General features: G+C 43.1%; 2 protein-coding genes and 1 long non-coding RNA gene across 6 annotated transcripts in view; 2 read left to right on the forward strand and 1 right to left on the reverse strand.

Annotated features, from left to right (window-relative positions):
• TMEM156 (transmembrane protein 156) overlaps positions 1 to 2,835 on the reverse strand; it is a 25,996-nt gene extending 23,161 nt beyond the window's left edge. Inside the window, exon 1 of the mRNA XM_064149149.1 lies at positions 2,736 to 2,835. Within this exon, the coding sequence (XP_064005219.1) occupies positions 2,736 to 2,835 (100 nt within the window). The remainder of the gene's footprint in view (positions 1 to 2,735) is intronic.
• Positions 2,438 to 5,722, forward strand: LOC135178311 (uncharacterized). Its single transcript, XR_010303467.1, has 3 exons — positions 2,438 to 2,521; positions 5,418 to 5,456; positions 5,592 to 5,722. It is a non-coding gene; the product is annotated as an uncharacterized LOC135178311 (long non-coding RNA).
• A 3,296-nt stretch (positions 5,723 to 9,018) lies between these two features.
• The window catches only part of KLHL5 (kelch like family member 5), a 69,909-nt gene continuing 52,916 nt past the window's right edge, over positions 9,019 to 26,011 (forward strand). For 3 of the 4 annotated variants that reach the window (XM_064149141.1, XM_064149142.1, XM_064149139.1), the window contains exons 1-2: positions 10,874 to 10,988; positions 11,510 to 11,600. The gene's annotated coding sequence lies outside the window, so the exon portion shown is untranslated. Of the gene's footprint in view, positions 9,164 to 10,873; positions 10,989 to 11,509; positions 11,601 to 26,011 lie in introns of those variants that run through there. The other variant, XM_064149140.1, reaches the window with a different exon arrangement.

Here is a 26,011-nt window from a genome sequence, read left to right on the forward strand (position 1 = left end):
TTGTGTGTTGACTTGAGAATCTACTGACTGTGCTGTGATAACAGACTGGTCTCAGCACTATGTAGTCCATTTTGGGCTTCACACATGGCTGACTGGGTTCCAGAGTTGCCTATGAGCCGTGCTATAGATGTGTAAAGGCACATTACCTGAGTGGGAGAAGTTTGAATGCTGTTTTCATAGGGAGGATGCTTACCATCCTCTACTGAGAAAGCAAATCAAATGGTGATCTGGCTTCAGTTTAGAAGCAATAAAGCTAGCTTCTAGCTTTCTTCCAGCTCACAGAACTGTGGACTTTCTAAGCAGGGGCATATATTTTTGGATACTGTAAGCAAAAAGACTAGACTTTCCCAGTGGATTGCATGGCAGACAAGGATCCATACTCACAAGAGGCTTGCTGTTTGCTGCAGGACTGGGAAACGCTCTCCCAGATGTGCACCTCACTAGAAATGTGGAAAAAGGTTTTGTGAAAGCTGAAGGCAGACATCCTGAGGAGTTAAGAGGATCACTGAGATGAAACCATGCAAAGTACCTCAAGGAAAGTGCCATATTCAAACTTCTTAGTGCCATGGTCTAGTTGACTGGATAGGGCTGGGGGATAGGTTGGACTGGATGATCTTGGAGGTCTCTTCCAACCTGCTTGATTCTATGATTCTGTGATTCTGTAACCCTCGTGCTTAATGTTAGGAAGTTCTGTGACAATGAAGTACTTTTACTAAGCCTCTCTTTACAGAGTGTTTTTCCATAGGAAATCCAATTCCACTGAAACTAAATTATTCACAGGGAAGATCTGAATTTGTGAAAAACAAAAACAGAAACAAAACCCAAAACTTGCTTTCCATTAAGAAAATCATAAATATTTAATTTTAGATTGGCCTGACTTATTTTCATTTGATCTAAGGTATTCTGTTTTGAATCAATTCAGCAATATATAAAATAAGGCTTTTTAAATCATTTCCTTATGGAAGTTAGAGTTGTCACTAAATATTATAGAGTTAAAAGGCCTACAGCACGAGTTGGGGAATACACAACTGATAGATTAAAGGAGATACACTCCAAGTAGCTGGCCCCAGAGGACAGGACTAGGATTGAGAGCATCAGACTCCAGAACAACAACCTCCTGCTCCAAAGCAATGTGTTTAAAGATTCAATGACTCGTAACCAAACAAGGGGGTTGCTGTAAAGGAAATAATTCAATTTTGGCAGCACTGAACTGTATTCTTTTGATAAATTTTTAAAGGCTTGGTTTTTCACAAACTGATTTCCCCTAAATTTGTGTTTTAATGAGAGATTTCCATTTTTATCCCCCCCTGCTCAGGAATGAAAATTAATGCTGGAAGTTCCTCTGGGATAAAATATCCAAGTTTCACTTACTTCTGTTTGTATAATTTTTGCTGGCTGCCATTTCAGAGGTTAAATTAAAAACTTGAAGACCCAAAACATTAACATGGCCTCAGTAAAGCCAGTGGAAGTAGAAAGTCTCTGCTACTCCTGTAGAAAGCCCTCACAGAGGAAGACACAGTCACAGTGTCTCACATCTCAAAGATTTTGGGTTAACGGTTGGACTCCATCATGTAAAAGGCCTTTGCCAACCAAAATCATGGAATCATCATAGAATCAACCAGGCTGGAAGAGACCTCCAAGATCATCCAGTCCAACCTAGCACCCAGCTCTAGCGAGTCAACTAGACCATGGCACTAAGTGCCTCATCCAGTCTCTTCTTGAACACCTCCAGGGACGGTGCCTCCACCACCTCCCTGGGCAGCCCATTCCAATGCCAATCACTCTCTCTGGCAACAACTTCCTCCTAACATCCAGCCTAGACCTCCCCCAGCACAACTTGAGACTGTGTCCCCTTGTTCTGTTGCTGGTTGCCTGGCAGAGGAGACCAACCCCCAGCTGGCTACAGCCTCCCTTCAGGTAGTTGTAGACAGCAGTGAGGTCACCCCTGAGCCTCCTCTTCTGCAGGCTAAACAACCCCAGCTCCCTCAATCTATCCTCATAGCAGAGGTGTTCCAGCCCCTGGATCATCTTTGTGGCACTCCTCTGGACTTGCTTCAACATTTCTATGTCCTTCTTATGATGGGGACACCAGAACTGGATGCAGTTTTCAAAGTGGGGTCTCACAAGTGCAGAGTAAAGAGGAAGAATCATTTCTCTTGCCCTGCTGGCCACACTCCTGAAGTAGCCTAGGATACAATTTGCCTTCTGGGCTGCATGAGCACACCGCTGGCTCATGGTGACCTTCTCATCAGTCGATACACCCAAGTTTTTTTCTTCAGAGCTCCCCTCAACCCACTCTGCACCCAGCCTGGATTTGAGCCTGGAAAGCATGTCTCTTTCACAGACAGCATCACATACCAGATAGTCACTGTACAAATTTTTATAGGCATTTAAACATGGAAACTTAAAAAAAAAAAAAAAAAGTTATTTTGAAGGACATGCTATAAAACTACTTTACCTTTTCAGAATGAAGATAGTAGAAGTATAGTTGCATGAAAAGAGTTATCCAGATTTTTGCAGGGTAAGTAAATGACTAACAAACTCCTTTCAAGTTATTAAAGTGAATTAACCCTGTTGGTTAAAAATCTAACAAAACAAAACCAAAAAATAAACCTATCTGCTTTGCAAAGTCCAGAGAGTGCACCAACCTAACCATCACATTTAGGGAAGCACGTATCAACTTGCAACCAGAGTGTAGCATAAATAAAGAGCCACTTGAAAATCTGAGCACTCACCTTCCTGGATTTTGAAAAGTTCAGGTAAACACAGAACAAACATGGTCATTATTGCTAGTACTAATTTGAAGAGCGCTGATTTTCTCAAGAGCAAGCACATGGCACCGAAGCACTCCCATCTAGCACAGTGCTGTTAACTTCCTTCCTGGTTGAGGTTTTAACTTAGCACGGACTTTGTGCGAGATGATATCTCTTCATTTCCTTTTTCTAACAGGACTTTTTAACTTCTCATTACATGAAGTCGTAGAGACACAAGTTCTGTTCTTACATTGGCGTAGATGAGGATGATTCACATGAATACACTGAAGATAAAACTAAAACTTGTGAAAGCACTATGAAAATAAGAGAAGGGTCACACACAGAAACGGATTTTATTCACAGAATCACAGAACATTAAGAGGTTGGAAGGGACCTCCAGAGATCAATGAGTTCAACCCCCTTGCCAAAGCAGGATCCCTTAGGGTAGTTTGCACAGGAATGAATCTAGGTGGATTTTGGAAGTTTCCAGAGAAGGAGACCCCACAACCTCTCTGGGCAGCCTGCTCCAGTGCTCTGTCACCCTCACTGTAAAGAAGTTTCATCTTGTGCTGAGGCGAAACCTTCTGTGTTCCAGTTTGTAGCCATTGTTCCTTGTCTTATTGCTGCAGATCACTGAAAAGTGATTGGCCCCCACAACTTGACACCCACCCCTCAGATATTTATTTACATTGATATATCTCCTCCCAATCTTCTCTTTTCCAGGCTAAACAGTCCCAGGGCTCTCAGTCTCTCTCCATAGGGGAGATGCTCAAGTCCCCCAGTCATCCTTGTGGCTCACCACTGGACTCTTTCCAGCAGGTCCCTGTCTCTCCTGAACTGGGCGGTAGTTCTGGAATAGTTTTATTTCAGGAACATCAGCTTCTGATGGCCACTTTCTTACACCTTCTGAAGAGTAATCATCTTTGTGAAGGAATTTTGTTCTCATCTGGCCAAAATGATTTTTTAAAAATGAGTGAGGCACTCAATGATGAGTCAGAACCTCAATGAGTCAGATATGGATATTTTATTGTTTTATTTATATACACATGCCCTGGGGATAGGGGAGAAATAATGCCATGCAATACAGAACCTTTAGGATTTTAATAGGCTACTAATATGATCATTACAACCTAAAGTTACTGCTATGGCAAGTAAGTGATGTGCTGAGTACGTGTGAGTTACTACAGAATCACACAGTCACCGTATCAGGACAGGACAGGACCTCTGGGGATCATCTAGTGCAACTCCTCTCCTAATGCAGGTGAACCTGGATTAGGTTGCACAGAAACACATCCAGATGAGCTTTTAATCTCTAGAGAAGGAGACTCCACAGTCTCTCCGGTCAGCCCCTTCCAGTGCTCTGCCATCCACAAAGTTCAGGTGGAACTTTCTGTGCACCAGTTTGTGACCATTGTCCCTTGTCCTGTCATTGGATAATAATGAAAAACAGTCTGGCTCCATCCTCTTGACACCTTCCCTTCTCCTCTAAACCTGCTCTTTTCCAGACTAATCAGCCTCAGGTCTCTCAGCCTCTCCTCGTAAGAGATGCTCCAGTCCCTTCAGCATCTTTGTAGCCTCCATTGGACTGTATCCTGTAGTTCCTTGTCTCTCTTGAACTGGGGAGCCCAGAACCAGACACAGTACTTCAGATGTAGCCTCAGTGGGCCAGAGAATAGGGGAAGGAGAACCAACCTTGACCTGCTGGCAACAATCTTAATGCACCCCAAGACACCATTGGCCACAAAGGTACAATGGTTAATTTATTATTTATCAAGACTCCAAGGTCCTCTCTGCAAAGCTGTTTTCCAACTGGTCAACCCCTAATTCATACTGGAGCACAGGGTTATTCCTCCCTAACATGCTTATGTTGTTGTTACTGTTGTATTCTTAAAAGACAACAGATGCCAATCTGCAGTGTGTCCAGCATGCATCTTACTGTACTGTCCCTTGTATCAGAACAAGACTGGATAGAATCAGTACTATTTTTCTGCATTGTAGTCACAACTTTTCACCTAAACTTTGTAGTTAAAAAGGTGGAGACTGATAGAACCAGTACTATTTCTCCACATTGTAGTCACAACTTTTCACCTAAACTTTCCAGCTATAAAGGTGGTGACTGATAGAACCAGTACTATTTCTCTGCATTGTAGTCACAACTTTTCAGCTAAACTTTGTAGTTAAAAAGGTGGAGTCTTTCGTTCTGACAACCGCAAAATCCTCTTACAGGTGAAACTGCAGAGAACACTTCTGAAGTGCTCTGAATAAAAGTGTTCTGGATAATGCACATGTAGAAACAAACAGTTTGACTCAAATACAGAGCACATACACTATGAAGGACTTAATTAATTCAGAAAGCTCTTCTGATGTAGTATTTTTCCCACAAGCCATTAATTATTGAGTGCTACCAAAATGAAGCAACGCTCTTGAAGTTAAAATAAGAAATGCCTTACAAATCTGAAATGTCCTTCTTGTCACCTAGTTACCTCAGAAGATGAGTAAGCCAGGTAGAAGCAAATACAGGATTAATTCTAGAGAAAGACTTTTAATGGAACTGTAGTCAATATAAACTTGTTACTATGCTGTTTTACAAATGTAGCACTTTTATGCAACAAAAGCAACAAAACCAAAGCAAAATTAACTGGTTTTTGGTTTTTTTTTTTACAGTAAGATGCAACGGAACTAAGAGGATATAAAATATCACAGGTATGAATTTAAAACATAAAATGAGGCACAATTCATGTTTGTGATGTGTTAGCGAATGAGTCTCTCTCTTTGTGAGAGGCTGCATTGCCTCTTAAGTGTCTTCCCTATCAGTTATTTATATTTTCCTGGTTTTAGGGCAGCATGGTGTTCACTCATCCTTTCTGCCCAGAAGGAACGGAGAAAATACTGGAAAACAACATGAGGAATTTGTCAAGTAATATGTGCATCTCTCCCTTTCTGATACATTCAGACTTTCATCATTGTTTGTAGTGCCCAAGGTCAGAATAGAAATTGCCCCATAGGATCCCACTCAGGCTCAGCCTGATATAATATCCTGTGGAATATGCTGAGTTCCAGATTCTGCTGAAGAAGATTTGAAAGAAACCTGCAATAAGCAGATGGGGAATATCTATTTCAGGGCTATGGTGATGGCACATTTTAGTTTGGTTTCTGACTTCAGGAAGCCTACATATGATCTGTCCACACATCACTCTGCCCTGGTGAGACCTCATCTTGAATACTGCATTCAGTTTTGGGCTCCCCAGTTTATGAGCAACAGGAAGCTGCTGGAGAGGGTCCAGCGGAGAGATACAAGGATGATGAGGGGACTGGAGGGCATGGCTTATGAGGAGAGGCTGAGGGACCTGGGGCTTTTTAGTCTGGAGAAGAAAAGACTGAGAGGAGATTTAATAAATATTTGTAAACATCTGAGGGGTGAGAGTCAGGAGGCAGGGGACAGGCTCTGCTCACTTGCTCCCTGGGATAGGACAAGAAGCAATGGGTGTAAATTGCAGCACAGGAGGTTCCACCTCAACACAAAGGGGGACTTCTTTATTGTAAAGGTCACAGAGCACTGGAACAGGCTCCTCAGAGAGGTTGTAGAGTCTCCTACTCTGGACACTTTCAAGGCCTGTCTGGACGAGATCCTCTGGGATCTGTGCTAGATTGTATGGTCCTGCTCTGGCAGTGGGGTTTGACTTGATGATTTCCTTGGGTCCCTTCCAACCCCTAATATCCTGTGATGCTGTGATCTCTCAGGAGCACCCTGAGCTTTAGACACTGTTGCCATTGAGCAGTTGTACATGCATGTGGCCTGGCCTGCCAAGTGAAATGAAAAACCTGAGTTTTCCTCCTTGAAGAAAAACATCCTCTCCCCTAGCTGATAATTTTTGCACAGCCAGAACAACTAATGCCTTTGCAAACAATGTCTTTGAAGATATTGTTTGAAAGTTGAAGTTACTTAAAATGGACTGAATCATTTAAAGCCAGCCAGCATGAGAACTGGCAGACAGATGGACACAGCCATGTAAAGCCCCATTTTGTTACAGAATTAGGGAAAGCAAGCACTCTATCCCTCATCAAACACCTGAAACACCACAGCTCAGCAATGAACTCCCAGTTTTATCAGTTGGAGGCATATCTGCCACACAGTCATAGAATCATAGAATCAACCAGGTTGGAAGAGACCTCCAAGATCATCCAGTCCAACCTAGCACCCAGCCCTAACTAATCAACTAGACCATGGCACTAAGTGCCTCATCCAGGCTTTGCTTGAAGACCCCCAGGGACGGTGCCTCCACCACCTCCCTGGGCAGCCCATTCCAGTGGGAAATCACTCTCTCTGTGAAGTACTTCTTCCTAATATCCAGCCTAGACCTACCCTGGCACAACTTGAGACTGTGTCCCCTTGTTCTATTGCTGGTTGCCTGGGAGAAGAGGCCACCCCCCACCTGGCTACAATGCCCCCTCAGGTAGTTGTAGACAGTAATAAGATCACCCCTGAGCCTCCTCTTCTCCAGGCTAAACAGGCCCAGCTCCCTCAACCTCTCCTCATAGGATTTGTGCTCCAGGCCCCTCACCAGCTTTGTTGCCCTTCTCTGGACATGTTCCAGCACCTCAACATCTCTCTTGAATTGAGGGGCCATTCATCTGGAAAATTATTCTACCTTTGGATGGCAGAGGTCCACAAATAAGGTGTTGCATAACAAGGCCAGCAAAGGCTGGAGTATGTTTGCCCATTAGGCAAGAGAGTGCACAACAGGCTGCCTCAGCACCATGCAGAGCCAGGGCCTGAGAGGAAGTTAATCACAGAATGGCAGAGGCTGGATGAGACCTCTGGAGATCATTTACAACAACCCTCCTATTAAAGCAGGACTGCCTCAATCAGGTTGCACAGGAACTCATCCCAGAATAGGTTTTCAAGGTCTCCAAAGAAGGAGGCTCCACAACCCCTCCAGGCAGCCTGCTCCAGTGCTCCATCAACCGTCACAGCAAAGCTTTGCCTCATGCTGAGGTGGAACCTCCAGTGTTCTAGTTTGTGCCCATTGCTCCTTGTTCTACCACTGAAAGGAGACTGACCCCCATCTTCTGGATACCTGCCCTTTAGATATGGATAAGCATTGAGAAGATGGCCTCTCAGTCTTCTCCAGGCTAGACAATGCTGGGGTTTTGAGCTCCTCCTCCCAGATGCTCCAGATGCCTCAGCATCTTCATACCCTCTGTTGGACTCTCTCCTATAGTTCTCCACCTCCCTTGAACTGGGGAGCCCAGACCTAAGACTCCAGATGTGGCCTCACCAAGGCAAAGTAGAGGGGGAGGAGAACCTCCCTTGGTCTGCCAGACACACTCTTCTGATTGCCCCCCAGGAGACCTTTGGCCTTCTTGGCCATGGCTGTGTTGTGTGTCACTGAAGTGAGGCGGGCTGGGAAGTTATGCTTCGCGTTGTGGCTTCAGAAGCCAGGCAGGGATACCTTGGGAGAGGACGAGGCTTTTTATAGGACTAACCTAGACAAACCGCGCAGGAGTGGGACCGGCCCGGCCCGGCCCGCCCCGCCCCGCCCCGCCGGCAGGGGGAGCGCTGCGCGCGGCCGCCGGACTCCAGGGGTGCCGCCGCGGCCCGGCCCCTGGGCGCGCGGAGGCCGGCGGTTGGCTGGCAGCGCCTCGCGCCTCCCGCCTTTGGATCCCCTTTCCCCGCCCCTTTCCCCGCCCCTCCCCCCGCCCCTCCCCGCCGGCCCCGGGGTCGGAGCCGCCTGAGCGCGCAGGGGAGGGGCCGGGAGCGGGGCCTCTGGGGACCCGTTAGCGCCGGGGAGGGAGCGCGCTGTGTCCGCCGCCGGCCCCCGGCAGAGCGGGGAAGGAGGGGAGGGGGGTGCCGGGGCCTTCTTTGCCTTTTTTTTTTCTCTCTTTCCCCGCCCCTCGCCCAACCTCGCCCCCTTCCCGGACCTTTTGAGAGGTGAGAAGGGCGGCCGGGGCTTGGCAACGACAGGAGGGGGCTTGGGGCTGCCGGGAGGGGGAGGAGAAATCGAGGAGGAGGAGAAGGAAGAGGAGGATGAAGGCTAGTAAGGGGCGGGCTCCCGGCGGTCTGCTTGCCTGCCGGCTGCGGAGAGCGACTGTCAGCCGCCGCCGCCGCCCGGAGGAGCGTTCCCGGTGGGCGGGGGAGGGGGAGCGGGAGCGGGAGTGGTGCCGGGGCTGAGACACCGCCCACGTCCCGCCGCTGTGCAGCCTCCGGCGGGTGCCGGAGAGGGCGCGGGTGCCGAGCGGGCAGGCGACCGTCTGATGCAGGACGGGGCTGGGGGAGGCTGTTGGACAGGGCGTGATGGAGACGCGGGGGTCTGGGTCCCACCCGGCTCTGTAGCCCCGGCTGCTGAGTCAGTTCAGAGCATTCAGAACGAAGACCCGGTAAAAGTGCACTTAACACACTAGGCTTTCAGGTATTTGCCCATTTATTGTCTCCTAACCTTCACGATCACGGTGAGAGATAGTGAAAAACTAATTATTTCTTTGAGACTGGCCGAACAGAGTGGAGCAGCGACTACACGGGGAATGAGGGGAAAGTCTCTTTAGTGTTGAACATCAAACAATCGCTGTTTATATGTATTATTGGTTCGTGTTTTTCCTTAACGCCTTTTTGTGGCTTTGGGCTCGCACCGGTTTAGCTGTGTGAGCAACGATGTAGGTTAGCAGTCCAGCTGAAGTCAAGCCATCTGTGGCTCTTTGGTACCGGAGTGTTGTAGCACTAATGTCAGCTTTCATCCAGTAATGTCAGAACAGGAGAAAAGGAAGGCTTGGGTTTCTTAATCTATTTCCTTAGAACTTAATTACACAATTATATAAGCTAAACTCCAAGCACAGGCTTCTTTTCAACTGTACACATCGCTCAAACCTTGCAAGCATGCGTGGGAATAAAAATCTGAGCTCAGTGTTCTGTTGATGTAGCCTGTGTGTCTAAAGTCCCTGTATGGTGGGGATGGGTCCTATTTTGAAACATCACAGGACGTTCTTGTGAGAAGTTCGTTAATTTTGGCAGAGACAATCTCTGAACGCTGCTCATGAAGGGATTTTTGCATTAACATTTCCAGAGGCATATGTGGGTGTTTTTGTTTTTCAACAAAAGCCTCGTTCTTGAACTTCATAGGTGCGTTCCTGATAGAGGAGGTTGTGTTCCCATCTTATGTTTTTTCCTGTTTTCCACTTACTGAACAATGCTAAGGAGCGTAAATAATGATCATAACAACCCTGATCTGAATCAGTTTTCCTTTGCCGTGTGTCAGTCCTATTGAACGCCTCTCGAGTATATCCTCTGGATGGGCAGGTCCACTACCAAAGCGCAGGGTGTTTACTCCGTGGCAGATGATTTTAGCACAATGTGTTTCACAGAAATGCAAATGATTGCAAATTTAAAATAGAAAAACACTCGAGTGACAATGAAAATTCTTCCATTAGGACCATTATGGTCAAAGAGCAGTTGCAAAGTGTCCCTACCAGTAACAGTTCGTATTGATCAAATTGTTCCAGTGCTTTAAAAAGGTGTTGATTTCTTGTGTCTTTGTTGATGCAGTTCAGTGTTTCATGATGTGGTAAAGAAGGTTACCTAATCGGGCATAACATGACCCAATAATGAAAGTTTCTGCAGCTCTTAAGAAATTAGGGTGATTTTGCATTTCCTCTGCAAAGCTCTTGCAGTGGAAGTTTGCTTCCTCCTCCTGTATCAGTTAGGGGATTCTGCTGGAGGTGATCCTCCTCTAGAGAGCCCATCCAACCCCTAACATTCTGTGATTCTAAATCGCCTTTTATTATAGCAGCCTAAGTAAGTAGAAGAATGCATTAATTACAAACCTAAGTATCCATCCTTTGCCTTTTTTTTTTTTTTTTTGTTAATAGGAAAAAAAAATCTTCCATTAAAAATTACAAAGCAGCTGCTGACCATAACTATATGTATTAATTAGCTTTATGGCCTTAAAACCCAGTCACATAGGAGGAATGAGGTTACTTGATCCAGATGCAGGAACCAGGTGATGTTACTATTCAGACAACTAGCATAAAAGACCATGAAAGGCCAAGTATCAGGCAAAACATGATGGATGCAGGTGTCCTGTGGGGCTTGTTTTTCTTCCACTTTGAAGTGCTTAGAGTCAATTTGTTTGATGCCAAGCCAAAAGTAGACACTTCACCAGGCTTGGTTTTTTAAAGTAGAGATATTAGTTTGGAAATGTTTTAGTGGTCTGTAATAGGGAGAGATAGACAGCTGCTGTAACAGTAAGTGTGAATTTTTACAGAGCTGCTCCTTTACTGAAGCATGATAGCAGTGAAACTTTGATTTATTCACACCAATACAGTCGATGTTACTCTTTGGCAGCAGTGTTCAATTGAAGTGCTTTGTGTGACAGAGCAATTCTTCACTGCTCTTCCCTTCATGGCATTATTGCTAGCTGAAGATAGGGATGAAAATGCACCAATCTTGTTTCAAAAATCAAAGTCCAAAATATGCTGCCTTTTAACTCACTGTTTCTTGAGAGTTTATGTATTCAAATTTCACATTAATTTCCCCTCTTTCTTTGATCTGTGGGTAATGAAATTGTGAAAGGAACTGAGGTGACAATTGTGCAGTGACGTGCTTTTATCACCTTCCTCTCAGAGACTTTAGGAAACAGGACAAATAGAAGGAAGTTCTGTTTGAATTAAGTAGACAATCTGCTTTCTTGATAATTTTTTTTGTTCCCCCCCACCCCAGAATGGTTGGTTTTATTTATTTGCATTGTTGTTTTTTCTGCCTTTAGATTTTTTCTGCTACCTCAACTTTTTGGAAAGAAGACAAATGGAACTTCATCATGATTCTGTGAGCACCTAGAGATTATTCCAGTGCTATAGGTAATTACTGTGTTTCTGTTTTAGGTAACTATTGTTTTTACTTGGTTGTCACAGTAAGCTGTGCTACAGGAAACATGATTTTAGCCCTCAAAAGCATGGGGTCTTCCTTGCACTTGAAATTTCATCTTGTATTACACATCTTGTGAGGACTTCCTTCTGATGAGCATACCCAAGCAAGAACTGGCTTTGTTTCTTTGGACTTCACATCCTAGTTTCAGGAGCATTTGTGTGAGATTTCACCACTTCTGCTCTTTATCAAAGCATAATTTATAGCAGACTTTCAGTATTGCTATGAAGTTCAATTTTAATCTTAATGCATGAAAGAAACTTCAAACTTTAAATCTTTTAGTCGTTAGAGGAAAAATGGGAAAAGAAAATACTGCTTTAGAGAAATGCTCATGAATAGAGGCCCACCAACTGCACAGTCAAATCTCATTACTCAAATAATACTAGCTGGCTTTTACTTGCTTTCATTTTTTTTAAGCAGGAAAGTAGTAAGACTGTTCTAAGCTAAAGTAATTTTCAAAGGGAATAGCTTTGACATTTATACAAAGCAAAGGGATAAAAGAATGATGAAAACATGAATACATGCAAGAATCTAGCTTTATTTGGACTCTGTGTAAAGTAAAATACTGCTGGAAAATAGTGGTGAGAGTGAGAAAAGCAGTCAAATTAATTTAGGAATAGTAGGGCTCTGCTTCAATGAAAAAAAGTCTGCTTTCTTGATGTGAGATCTCCCTGTATGGGAATGTTGATAAAGAAACTCCTTTATAGTCTAGAATTTATTCCTGTCATGAAACTAACACAAAAAAGAGAGATGGTTTTTACTTTTCATGTCACCATCTGTCACACTGCTGGCAATTTAACATATACATAAGTTTCTTAACAATAGATGTTTTAATTTATTCTGTTGTGTATCCTTCTACCTCTCTGGCTCTTTTGGCATAGTATATTACATTACTGTGTTCTGGAAGGCTGTGACCTTTGACAAGCTTTCCAGGAGCTAGAGGAATGTTGCAGTTCTACATGTTGGAATAACAGGAAGTCTGCTTCAAGTAAATTTAGCCCAGAGTGATGACCCAGCTGCAGCGTCCTTCATGGCTATCTACTGAGGCACTTCAAGCCTAGAAGTACATAAGTCTTAGAGATGTAATTTTCACAAAGGTGATGACAATGTACTCAAGAGTTTTGAGTGTTGTTGTTGTTACAAGATCTAGTTTATATTTGGGCATTTTCTCTGTGTGGCCATCACATTTGTGAGAATCATGAATTGGGAAGTTTATAGTTTAGGTTTGTTTCTATCCTTTCTTTTCTCTGTATTGCACCTTATTAAACTCTTGGGAGACATTTCAGTGCTCTTGTTTACTTTTCTGTAGATTGATTATAAATTTATTTCATATTTGATATACTTCTCCCTGTCCAAAGAAAACCTAATGTGGTTTTGATTTGTATAGTAGAGTAGTTGGACTACATTAAATTGATCCTTACAAGCTTCTTATATTTAGAAACATTCATTAAATTAGCACTTTAGTATTCCTATTTCTCTGATCCAAAAGAAGAAAATGTTTGTAAGACACCTGAGGAGCTTGTTCCAAGTTTGTGGCTGCCAAAGTGGTACAGACTTTGATAAGTAATTGGCAGTCAGACCACCAGCACTTGCTGTGATGGTCATCAGCACCAACAATAGGAGGTATTTGGTGTTCTATTAGTCTCCTGTTCATTTCCCTTCAATGCAGGATTAAATAATACCAAAACAAGAACCTGCTTCTCACTCTGTGTTGCTCTTGTCAATACCAAGTATTTGAATATCACATAGCAGAATGATGCTTTTTGTATGGACTATTGTAAACTTAGTGCTCAGATAGAGGTTGAGAGACACCTACTTAAGCTTGATATCTTCCTTTGTCTTTACTGAGGTCTGATAAACTAAAAGTGTAGGGTTGTAAAGAACATGAGAATGAAACCCAAGTGTCATTTGGTCTTCCTTCAAGTGCCTTGAGATTCATCTCTATTTACAGAGATATTGACCCTGTTTTATTTATCCTCTTCCATGTCTATTTAGAAGCCTTTCCCAGACAACTTGTTAAGCCAACAGCAATAATAATCAAAATCACAGAGCCTTAGAATGGTTTGGGTTGGAAGGGACCTTCAGTGTCATCTAGATCAAACCACTCTGCCCTCGTCAGGAACGTGTCCTGTGAGACCAGGTTGCTCAAGCTTCCATCCATCTTGGTTTTGGACACTTCCAGGCTTGGAGCCTCCACACCTTCTCTGGGCAATCTGTTCCAGTGCTTCACAACCTTCACGGGGAAGAATGTCATTATGTCTGGCATCAAGCAGTTGGGGAAAGCAGACCTTCTTGTCTGCCCTGTTTTCAGGGGAGTAACAGACTTTATTGAATTACTGATCCTCAGTCTGGCTTTTTTCCTTTTTCTGTTTTTTTGTTTTGACATTTTCCATGTCTTTTCCTCCTTAGTCTGTCTATATCCTTGTTGGAATATTCCACCATAGATGGCATCAACACTCTTTCCAGCTTTAAAAATTATTGGAACCTCTGACGTTCCCCAGAAGTTATTTTAAGAACAGATTTTGTCGTTGCTGTTGTTTTCAGTATTTTGCAATAGTTAGAAATGTGACAGCTTGACTTACTGAAATAGCTGACCTCCTCCAGACTGTCAGAATCTTTAGACTTAGCCTGCACCTTCATCTGTAGTGGTCATGGAAGTTAAAAAGAAGTTCAAATAAATGCCAAAATGCACTCCACAAAGAGAAGGAACTGAAAAGGTGGATTGCTATGGAAGAAATTCTTACTCCCCATCTTACTGCAAGGCAGAATGACTAATTGTCAAGCAGGGTTGTTGATTAATACTTGTGTCTTATGGACTGTGCTGGCATTTTTCCAGAGGGAAGATTTCTGTAAAGTTGAGAGAGGTATTGATTTCAATCTGTTCTGAGCAAGACTTTGTCAATTAATTACTAGCAACTCTTAAGTGCAACTGATGTTAAAAATCCTGATGTCTCCCATAACATGATGTACTTTGAAAAATAATTTTTGGTTGGTAACTTGGGTTCTTCCAAATGCATCCATCAGGTATTCAGAATTAATGGAAAGCTGTTCATGCAATTGTAGAGGATGATTTTGTAACACAGTGAAATTGAAGATGGATCACTAGCTTCATCTCTTCCAAAATGTGTCTGGATAGATTTTGTATAACTGGGAGATGGGACATGAGCCAGCAGTGTGCCCAGGTGGCCAAGAGAGCCAGTGGCATCCTGGCCTGCATCAGGAATGGTGTGGTCAGCAGGAGCAGGGAGGTCATTCTGCCCCTGTACTCTGCACTGGTCAGACCACACCTCGAGTACTGCGTTCAGTTCTGGGCCCCCCAGTTTAGAAGGGACGTTGAGATGCTTGAGCGTGTCCAGAGAAGGGCGACGAGGCTGGGGAGAGGCCTTGAGCACAGCCCTACGAGGAGAGGCTGAGGGAGCTGGGGTTGTTTAGCCTGGAGAAGAGGAGGCTCAGGGGTGACCTTATTGCTGTCTACAACTACCTGAAGGGTGGTTGTGGCCAGGGGGAGGTTGCTCTCTTCTCTCAGGTGGCCAGCTCCAGAACAAGAGGACACAGCCTCAGGCTGCGTCAGGGGAAATTTAGGCTGGAGGTGAGGAGAAAGTTCTTCACTGAGAGAGTCATTGGACACTGGAATGGGCTGCCCGGGGAGGTGGTGGAGTCGCTGTCCCTGGGGCAGTTCAAGGCAAGGTTGGATGTGGCACTTGGTGCCATGGTCTAGCCTTGAGCTCTGTGATAAAGGGTTGGACTTGATGATCTGTGAGGTCTCTTCCGACCTTGGTGATACTGTGATACTGTGATACTGTGATACTGAGTAGCTGATACTTTTATCAATGTACTTGATGTATCTTGTATTGACTCTATTGAAATGACTTCAACCGATTTTAAAACATAGTAAGAATTTAACCTTTGCTTAATAAGCAAGTAAAGGTTAAATTCTTATCAGGTTTTATTAACTAAAGGTTAAATTCTTACTATGTTTCAAAATATGCAATGCTTTCCAATTCAAGGAATTGCCACTTAAATCAGCATTCTACTTCTATTTTGTGGAAGCTCCCATGGTCCTGGGTTGCATGTTCAATGGTGGGAGTAGCTTCTTGAAAAAGCGTATCAATTGTTCTAGACATCTTTTTAGATACAGAATGTAAGTGGATTGCTACTTAAGGCATAAATAGCTTTTTAGCTTTGATAAATGTCACCTCTCACAGTTTTCAGAAAGCCACAGCTTGCCCAGGTGTTTTGCATAATTACAGCCTTTTAGAGCCTTTGAAAAACACCTCGAAATTGTAAGGTTTTTCTCATGCCTACACTTAGTGGATTTTTTATGGGGATAGAGGAGGAGCAGAATGTGTCTTGCCGGAAAAGAATGAAAGCTTAAGTAAGTAATAGGAGTGCTGTGGACAACTTGATGTTTTCAAACCGGTTTCTTACAGTCTGCCTTTAATTATTTCCTGTGGGTTGCAATTGGAGACTTCTTGTTCACCTAGATAGGCTTTCTGTCTCCAACAATAAAGCAATTCTCACCTTGGCAAAGCATTACACCTTTAGCGTTAGAAAGAATGGCATTAAACGAAGAATTAATTCATTTTGTGAAACACTGGGTGTTACTGAGGCCAGAACTGTGATTATTTCTTTCTTAACTCTTTGTTTTGTGATTATAGTATTCTGTGTTAGGTTACAAAGAAATCCCTCCTCTCCAATCGCAGTTCTGGTTGGAACTTATATCTGTGAGATGCTCTGCTGGAAAACACTTTCAATACTCATTAGTATCTGAGGGGTACAGCTTTGTCTTGTGATAACATTTGTAGCAATTACTGAAAACAAAACAAAGAAACAAAAAACCACCAAAAAATCCCCAAACCAACCAACCAAACCCCACACAGCAGTCTCTTGGAAGGCTAAATATAAGAGCTGGAAGCTTTCAACAGAGTGAAATGCTTTTAGTTGAAAACTATTTCAGTGGTCTGTACTTCCTGCTAGTTTCCCTGAAGGTTTCAGCTTTTAAAATCAACGCAATTAATAGGCAATATATTTTAAAGGCTGGAGTTGGAAGGAGCAGAATGTGTTTCCTGTGCTTCCTTTTGTGTTCCACACAGTTTTTGCAGGAGCAGTGAGAGGGTGCAGTAGGATGATCTGCACAAGCTGATTGGGTCTGCAACACTTACATGCTCAGGGTTGCTTTTCAGTGGTCAGATTTTCAGGTGCAGGAACTGTGAACCCGCAACCTTTGGTACTGATTTTGAATAGGAAGGTCTTACAGCCTGTTGAGGTACAAGCAGATTAACTTTCTAAGCACTCATTTTTTCCTTTTTATTTCCTTTTTTTTCCCCCTTTTTCTTTTTCCTCTGGCACTTCTGAATCAATTTCCTATATACATTGTCCATACAAAGAAAAAAAGAAGAGAAAAACCTGTGGTTAGGTCTTTATGCTATCCTGCTCTCAAATGTCTTTCAAACTATGCTAAACTATTGTGCAATCTTAGCTATTCTGAACAGAAAAAAAAAAGAAAAAATGAGAGAAATATATTCTCTCAAACCTCTTTTAGGTTATATTTTAAATGCTGGCCTTTCTTCATGAGGTATTGATGGGTTTTTTACAGTGGTATATTCAGAATCCCCCCAAAAAGGACTGCATTTTCTCAGATGTATTTTAGGTTGATTTTAAAATGCTGTTCTCCTTTTTTTTTTATTGATTCCTCCCCCTTCCTTTGTCCAGTTTATGAAGCTGTAAGAGGAAATAAGAGTAACACTTTGATATGGGCTATGTATGAGGACAGTCTGAGCGATTTGGGGTTGTTCAGTTTGGAGAAGAGAAGGATCTGAGGAGACCTTGTTGTGACCTTCCAGTATCTGAAGAGGGCCTACAAGAGAGCTGGTGAGAGGCTTTTTAGGATGTTGGGTAATGATAGGACTGGGGGGAATGGATCCAAGCTAGAGGAGGGCAAATTTAGATTAGATGTTTGGAAGAAGTTCTTCACTATGAGGGTGGTGAGACACTGGAACAGGTTGCCCAGGAAGGTGGTGGAAGCCCCATCCCTGGAAATTTTTAAAGCCAGACTGGATGTAGCTCTGTACAACTTGATCTAGTGGAAAGCATCCCTGCTCGTGGCAGGGGAGTTGGAACTAAATGAACTTTGAGGTGACTTCCAACCCTGACAACTCTGATTCAGGCGTGTGTCTAGTACACATGGCATCTAGCACAGATTTGAATGTGGGTGGAAATAGTATAATTATTAAAACCTTAAGAAAAAAATATTGCACACCATGCATACACTCTGTAGCTTCAGTTTCAGAGCCCACAGAACTTTCCAAAATCAGGCTAAGTCTACCCACAGAACAGAGGAGACATTCATAGCACCTGGCTATGGAATAAGGCACATATTCATAGTGTACAATAAGGCGAGAATCAAGTCCAGAGAGATTTACTAACCTGAGTTGTAAGGCATACAAATAGTAGTATCCATGAATTATCAAATCAAATGTTTATAAGCAGTGTGTATGTGGTGAGGATGCATAGGAGAAGCTCACAGGAAGCTGAGGTTTTTGTCAGTGGTTTTTGGTGGTTGGATTGTTTGCAGGCAAGTTTTTGCTTGTTACTGTTAGCCTGGCAGCTGCCTTCAAGATAAGTAAGGCTTTCTACATTGATTATTCATTGTATCCACATGCATTTGTCTGGTAGAGATTCTAAAATACATTCTAATATCCTGAAAAGAAGTACTTCTGAATATTAAATGATCTTGTCATCTTTACTAGAGACAAAATCAAAGTTTAAATCTTGCTATTTTACCTGCAAGTAAGAGAAATGGTATTTTGGATGCAAATGTAATCACAAGCTTGTACATTCAAACTGTAATTAAAGGATTTAAGAAAGTAGAGCATTTAATGATGTTACCATGACTTGATAAGGCTTGGCAAGGTCTTCCCCAAGAACCACAGCATTTTAAACTTGGAATTATTTTCCAAGGAAATAAAAGTAATTCACTAAAATTAATCTGTGAGTTTATAAACATGTGGGCAGATGGACTGATAAGTATTAGAATGCAGCTCCTTTGTACCTCCTCTCAATTCCTGAGAGATTTCTAATTAACAAATACAAATTCAAATTGCACCTTTGCATAAGAAATGGATGTTTTGACCAAAGAACAATTGTACTTAAAACAGATGAAGTGATAGTTTCAGTCAGTATGCAAAGATTATTGTTTGAAAACTTACAAGCTCAGTGAATGAGAAATACTTTTCATAAATACTGAAAGCTGAATTAGGAAGTCTTAGAACTTGGAGATAGTAGTATGGATGGGCAGGTGATTGCAGACCATCTAAATCTGATGAGATCCACATGCAGAAGTAGATGATAGTTTGGTATTTCCCTTAGGGTGTAGCTAGAGTTGTTAGGAGATAAAGGAAGAAAAACCACTTGGTAAGAAAATAATGAAAGGGTTTTTTCTCAATTACACCACCATCTCCTTCTGACAATATAGCTGTCTGGGTTCAAAGTGTTCCCCTTTTTTGATCATGCTACTTGGTAGTGGACTTCTTGCCCCTGGGAGTGCCAGCAGTTTGAGTTAGTATCCTGTGTCCCTGCTGGCAGTTCACTTACATTGCTGTTGTCTGCTCCTCACTGTGCAATGCAGGAAATGTTTTAGGATTCCTGTTAAAACAGAGGTGAGGCAGCTGAGGTTGGTGGGACAGGTGGAGACAACTCTGTAAGTACTTCAACGATTAAAAGGTTTAATAGGTGGTCTAGATTTTTACCAGTGGTGCCTGCTTTCTCAAGGTCTTTCCAGTTTTACACAATTGTGGAGGGTGTGCTAATTTGAAGCTAGCTAGAATGTTTTGGTGAGAAGGATTAGATCACAGGCTGTGAAAGAGAAACAATGGTGACGTCTACTTCACTCATAGGCTTGCTGAGATGTGTAAGAACAGGAATCCAAACATAGATAAGGCATTCGGGCACTGCCTGAGCTCTGAGCAGCATTTCTGTCTAACCTCACCTTCTGTCTCTGATTAATCCACTTGCTTTCTAGCCCCCCTGGCTGACCCTCTATTCTTCCTTGGGGCACAAAGCAACGTCTAGGGTAAGGTTGAGGGGTGGGAGAAGGTGGAAGGGCGGTTGGGAGCCCCTCCTGGGGACTCAGGTTTCTGGGAGGGCTGCTGTGTTTCTGTATTACCTTTTACCTTGTATATTTCTGTATATAGCTGTATATACTGTAAATATTTACTTGTATATTGAGCTAAGCTGTAAATAATAAGCTTCATTCAATTTCCAGAGCTGTCTGAGTCTAGTCTGGGTGATTTCCAAAGTGTGGGGGGACAGGTAACACCCAAACCATCACAGAGGGTTAGGAGTTCATGGCTGCATTTGAACTGTCAGTCAGATTTTTCTCCCCCATAGGGCACTGGGATAAGTTTCCCAGAGAAGTTATGGCAGCTCCAAGGCTGGAAGTGTTCAAAGCCAGATTGGATCCGACCTTGAGGAAGCTGGTCTAGTAGGAAGTGTCCGTGCCCATGGCAAGGGGCTTGAAAGTAGATGATCTTGAAGGTTGCTTCCAACCCAAACCAATCTGTTGTTCCATGATACTGAGGTGATTTCTGTTCTACCCTGTTTCCAATGCCTGAGCTCAGGTGGTGCACAGCCTCTCATGAGGGCAGTTGTGTGTACTCAGAAGCAAAAGACAGGCACTTTCAAGTCTCTTGAGTTCCAGACAAGTTGGCTTTATGTCTTCTGATTTATCAGTTCCTCCCTAATAACCTTTCTGTCTGGTTGCCAATTTCAGTCAAACTCTGACAGAACAGAGCCTTTTTTGCCTTCAGATTCCTGAAAGGGTTTGCAAATATGGGTAGGTAGGGAAGGCCAAGTAATGTTACTCGACCTGCCAGCTGGTGAGCCTGTCTGCTTCTGGATCTGAATACAACAAAGGATTTGCTTGTCTTGCCTGCCCTGGTACTTAGTGGGGAGGGATTTACGTGTGTATGAGTGAGAGAGACTATGTGAGATGAAACAAGCAGGGCAACTGGAGTTACTGTCAGAAGAGCTTGTAAAATAAAGAATAGTGAGGAACTTGAGTTCACTTCTGCATGAAACTGCAGAGGCAGAATGGACAACCTAAGAAACCAGTTTTCTTCTTATAGTTAGGAGTACATGGTGACTGGATACATAGTTTGATCTGAGATTTTATAGTACCCAAATGCAGAATTAAAGGATATTTTTGCTTACATGCCTCAGATACATATTATTTTAAGCAACATTGACCTAAGGCAGAACTAATTTTGTTTCAGAATGAAGGGGATAATTAAATGTAGTATGTTCTGCATTGCTTTTCACTAATAGTATTTCCTTGAGCCAAATCAATGGAAACCTTTAATTAACATCTCTAATTTAATCATGTTGCTTGCAGGCCTTTGTGAAGCTTATTGTAACATGAAAAAACCTATCAAGACACAATGCTTGAAATTGCAGCAAGTAATACAAGGCATTTTATTGTGCATTTGCAAACAAACACATGTATGATCCAGTTTCACCATCTCTGGGGCTGTTTGATTATGAATACTGCTCTCTGGTGTTGATTTCATTTCAGGGCTTCAGATTTACAGTTACTGCTGTAAATGTCATTTGTTATGGAGAAATGAGATGAAAGAGTTTTCTACTCTGCAAGATAATTCTTTTCAGTGACGTTTGTCAGCTACTGATGTCTAATTATAACCAGGATTTTTTAGTGGTGATTGATGATTCATCTTGTGAGCCCTTAATGGGAATTTGAACACATAAATGCTCTTTTAAAAATCTTTACTATCATATGTATATTTCATAAGAAATGGAGATAATTTCTCTGTGTGGCATTTTTTTGTGTAGTCATTACTTCAGCTGTGTTCAATGAACTGCATAAGGAGTGATCATCACTGGCAAGCTGGGTTGGAGAAATGTTTCTTTGTAGTGTTGTATTAAAGTAAATCTTGGTAAAGTAAATCACAGATATTTCACAGTACCACAGTATCACACAGTATCATCAGAGTTGGAAGAGACCTCACAGATCATCAAGTCCAACCCTTTACCACACAGCTCAAGGCTAGACCATGGCACCAAGTGCCACGTCCAACCTTGCCTTGAACAGCTCCAGGGACGGCGACTCCACCACCTCCCCGGGCAGCCCATTCCAGTGTCCAATGACTCTCTCAGTGAAGAACTTTCTCCTCACCTCAAGCCTAAATTTCCCCTGGCGCAGCCTGAGGCTGTGTCCTCTCGTTCTGGTGCTGGCCACCTGAGAGAAGAGAGCAACCTCCTCCTGGCCACAACCACCCCTCAGGTAGTTGTAGACAGCAATAAGGTCACCCCTGAGCCTCCTCTTCTCCAGGCTAACCAATCCCAGCTCCCTCAGCCTCTCCTCGTAGGGCTGTGCTCAAGGCCTCTCCCCAGCCTCATCGCCCTTCTCTGGACACGCTCAAGCATCTCAACGTCCCTTCTAAACTGGGGGGCCCAGAACTGAACACAGTACTCAAGGTGTGGTCTAACCAGTGCAGAGTATTTAGAGTTGACATAGAAAATCTTTGTACCACACTGGAGAAGGGAGATTGTGTGCATGTACAGAATCACAGAGTTAACCAGGTTGGAAAAGAACTCTAGGTCGTTGAGTCCAATCCATCACCTAACCCTTCTAATTAGCTAAACCATGGCACCAAGTGCCTCATCCAGCCTCCGTTTAAACACCTTCAGGGACAGTGACTTCATCTCCCTGGGCAGCCTGTTCCAATGGACAGTCATTCTTTCCATGAAGAATTTCTTCCCAATGTCCAGCCTAAACCTGCCCTGGCACAGTTTGGGACTGTGTCCTCTTGTTCTGTCACTGGTTGCCTGGGAGAAGAGACCAAACCCTGGCTAGATACAGCCTCATTTCATGTAGTTGTAAACAGCAATAAGGTCTCCCCTGAGTCTTCTCTTCTCCAGGCTGAACAACCCCAGCTCCCTCAGCCATTCCTCATAGGTCTGTGCTCCAGTCCCCTCACCAACCAGTATCCATTTGATAGTGTTCTAACAAAATGCCTCTAAAGTATTGCTTTAAAAAGTAATGTACTTGTTACTTTTATTTATGTGTATAAAAGATGAAGGAAGTTACTTCATTTAGTAGGGGGATGAGAAGAACCTGTAATAGAGCAACATTTCCACTTAGCTTGCACCCCTTGCCCCTTGTCCTTCATCTTCCTGTCACTGCCCTCCACATATGAACTTGAATAAGGTCACCCCTCAGGCTCCTCCTCTCCAAGCTAAAGAGCCTCAGATCCCTCAGTCTTTCTTCATAAGGAAGATGTTCCACTCCCTTCAAGATTTTTGTGCCTTTGAGCTGGGCTCTCAAGCAGTTCAGTGAGGTCCTTCTTGAAATGAGTGGCCCAGAACTGGACACAGTATTCCAGATATGGCCTCACCAAGGCAGAGTAGAGGAGGAGCAGAATCTGTCTTGACCTACTGACCACACCCCTTCAAATACACCCCAGGATGCTGCTGGCCTTCTTGGCCACAAGGGCACATTGCTCACTCATGGTCATCCTTCTGTCCACCAGGACCCTCAGATCCCTTTCCCCTATGCTGCTCTTCAGCAGGTCAGTCCCCAACATATACTGGCCCATGGAATTGTTCCTTCCCAGATGCAAGACTCTATGCTTGCCCTTGAAGCTTCTTCACAGAGATTTTCACTGAGAGAGAAACAATGAGTCTCTTGAGGTGTCTTTTTGTGTTGAATAACTTTAGAATGCTCAGGTCTCTGTCTTGAAATACCTAAGTAGCTGTGGCATTGCACAGCTTGACATTTAAACAGAGTGCAAACCCTTCACACATGGACCTCTGTGGATTCCTCCTAGAAGTTTGTGTAGTCTGGCATGGAGCACTGTCTTGTACCACTTGACCAACTGCAAAGCTGCTTCTTCATTCTTCTTTTCCTGTGTTGTAATCTGGTGGTTTCCTGTATGGGGCCTGTTGCAGACCTGTGGGTACCTGTAGTTTTTTACCACAGAAGTAGTATCCACTCTGCAGTTGGCAGTGTTGTTCTCTATCCATTTTTCTGTGGGTTTTTCAGGAATACTGAATGCCTCCTGGTGACACACAGCTGTAAAATGTAATAAATATCTTTTTCAGTTTGCCTGTGAATTTGCTGCTGAAAGTGTCCTTGGCTGTGTCTATGTTTTCTTGATAAAAGGGAACTGTCTCACATTATTCTGTTTCAGTTAGGCACAATGCTTCCATCCCTCCTGTATAGCCTTTTATAGCTTTTTTTTAAGGCAATGCCTTCCTAAACTGGTTCTAAAGAATGATTTCGCTTTCTCCAGGACTTCTTTAAGCATCTTCAGAACAGTGTTTTGGTTTCCATTCTTCTCTAACACTGATCTTTCTAGAGGAGATGATTTGTGCTGGACCATGTCTGTCTCTAGATTGATTCCTTTACCTTGTCTTCATTAGACTCAGCAGTTCCAGTATTCCTGGAGTGTATGAACTAGGAACTTTTTTGCTTGCTTTAATCTTTCTGTGGCTATTTGAAGCCTTCAGTACAGAAAAGTTGTTTTGTGATTTGGAGGATTGGCCTTTGACAGCCTTGTCCATTTTGTATTATGAACGAATTTTAACTGAAAAAGCACAGCTGACCTGATGGACTCAGTGAAAACTTTCTAAGGGTGAAAAAGCTTCAGGGGACTTGTGTTGTTTACTCAGGACCAGCTCTGCATTCTGCTTTTACTCATAGATGGTTCCTGGTAATGCTTGGGTATTATTTGGATAGACAGAAATCAATATCAATGTTTTAATGTTAAAAGAAAATAAAATGTCTTGAATTGTTTCTGTGAACCAGTACAATCCTCGAGCTGGAAAAGTCTGGGATCTAGCAATGTAGTCTCCCTTTGTCTCCACCCTCAATCTTAATAGCATACAATGAACCAGAGTGCTTCTCTGTACAGGTCTTTCCATGCTGCTGTTAAGCTGAGTGCTCTAAAGTCAATGTTTCTAAACATATGGCTTGCACATCTCAAGGGAAATGTGCAATGCAAAGTGGCAGCAAGTCGTGATGCAGTGACAGTAATTTGGCTGCAGCTTGTTTCTGCCAGTCAGAACAATGATTTGGAGTTCACACTCAGTAAATGTAAGGTGTTTCCCCCTTTTTTTTTCTCCTGGATGAACCGTGTGCTGTAAAGAACTTCTCACATAACCATGAACCTGAAGTGTTTACACTTAACTCTGGGATAGGAAGTGATCATTGTTATCTAGAATCACAGAGCATTAATGTAGTTATCTTCTGAAGTCTTTGTTGAGCTGTGTTGGTCATTTTGGTGCTGGAACACAGGAATAGGGAAGACAAATTGGACATTTAACACTTCTTTGAACATAAGCATAGTTACATCAGAGTTGCAGTTTGTCTGTAGCAGTTTTCTTTGAACAGTTCTTTTAATGCATGAGATGAATACATTTTAAAGATCTTTTTAAAAGAAAAGTTAATTTTTGAATGCTTCTTAGTGCTGTAAATATGCTTTTGATTAATTGGTGAGCATTTTATGGTCAGTGAACCTTTTTTTATGCTTTAGAGTACATATCTAGGATCACTAAACATTGGCAACAATATATTCGTAGAATCATGGAATCACTCAGGATTGGAAGGGACCATAAGGATCATGCAGTTCCAACCCCCCTGCCATGGTCAGGGACACCCTGCCCTAGATCAGCCTGGCCTTAAACACCTCCAGGGATGGGGCCTCAACCACCTCCCTGGGCAACCCATTCCATTCTCTCACCACTCTCATGCTCAACTTCCTCCTCACATCCAGTCTGAATCTCCCCACCTCCAGCTTTGCTGCATGGCCCCTAGTCCTGTCACTCCCTGATAGCCTAAAAAAGTCTCTCCCCAGCTTTTTTGCAGGCCCCCTTCAGATAGTGAAAGGCCACAAGAAGGTCACTTGGGAGCCTCCTCTTCTTCAGACTGAACAGCCCCAACTCACTCAATCTGCCCTCCCAGCAGAGCTGCTGCAGCCCTCTGAGCATCCTCGTGGCCCTTCTCTGGACACGCTCCAGCATCTCCACATCCCTCTTGTAATGGGGGCTCCAGAATTAATAATATTGCTTTAGGACATCTGAATGAGTCTAGTTACATCTGAAATACATCATTGTATATTTAGTGCTTTTGTTAAGCAGTGTTTTTTTTTTCAAGAAACAGCTCTTACAGTCAAAGACTTTTTAATTATTCTGACATTGTCATCCTTATTTGGCACCTTGGGATCATGAATATCTTCTAAGGACTGTCTGAGCCTTTGTACCCCTAGATCTTCGTTTTTAAAAATGGATAATTAGAAACCCATTTAATAGAATAAATACCTTGAAAATA

Source organism: Pogoniulus pusillus, chromosome 9, assembly GCF_015220805.1.
Source record: "Pogoniulus pusillus isolate bPogPus1 chromosome 9, bPogPus1.pri, whole genome shotgun sequence".
Taxonomy (NCBI): Eukaryota; Metazoa; Chordata; class Aves; order Piciformes; family Lybiidae; genus Pogoniulus; species Pogoniulus pusillus.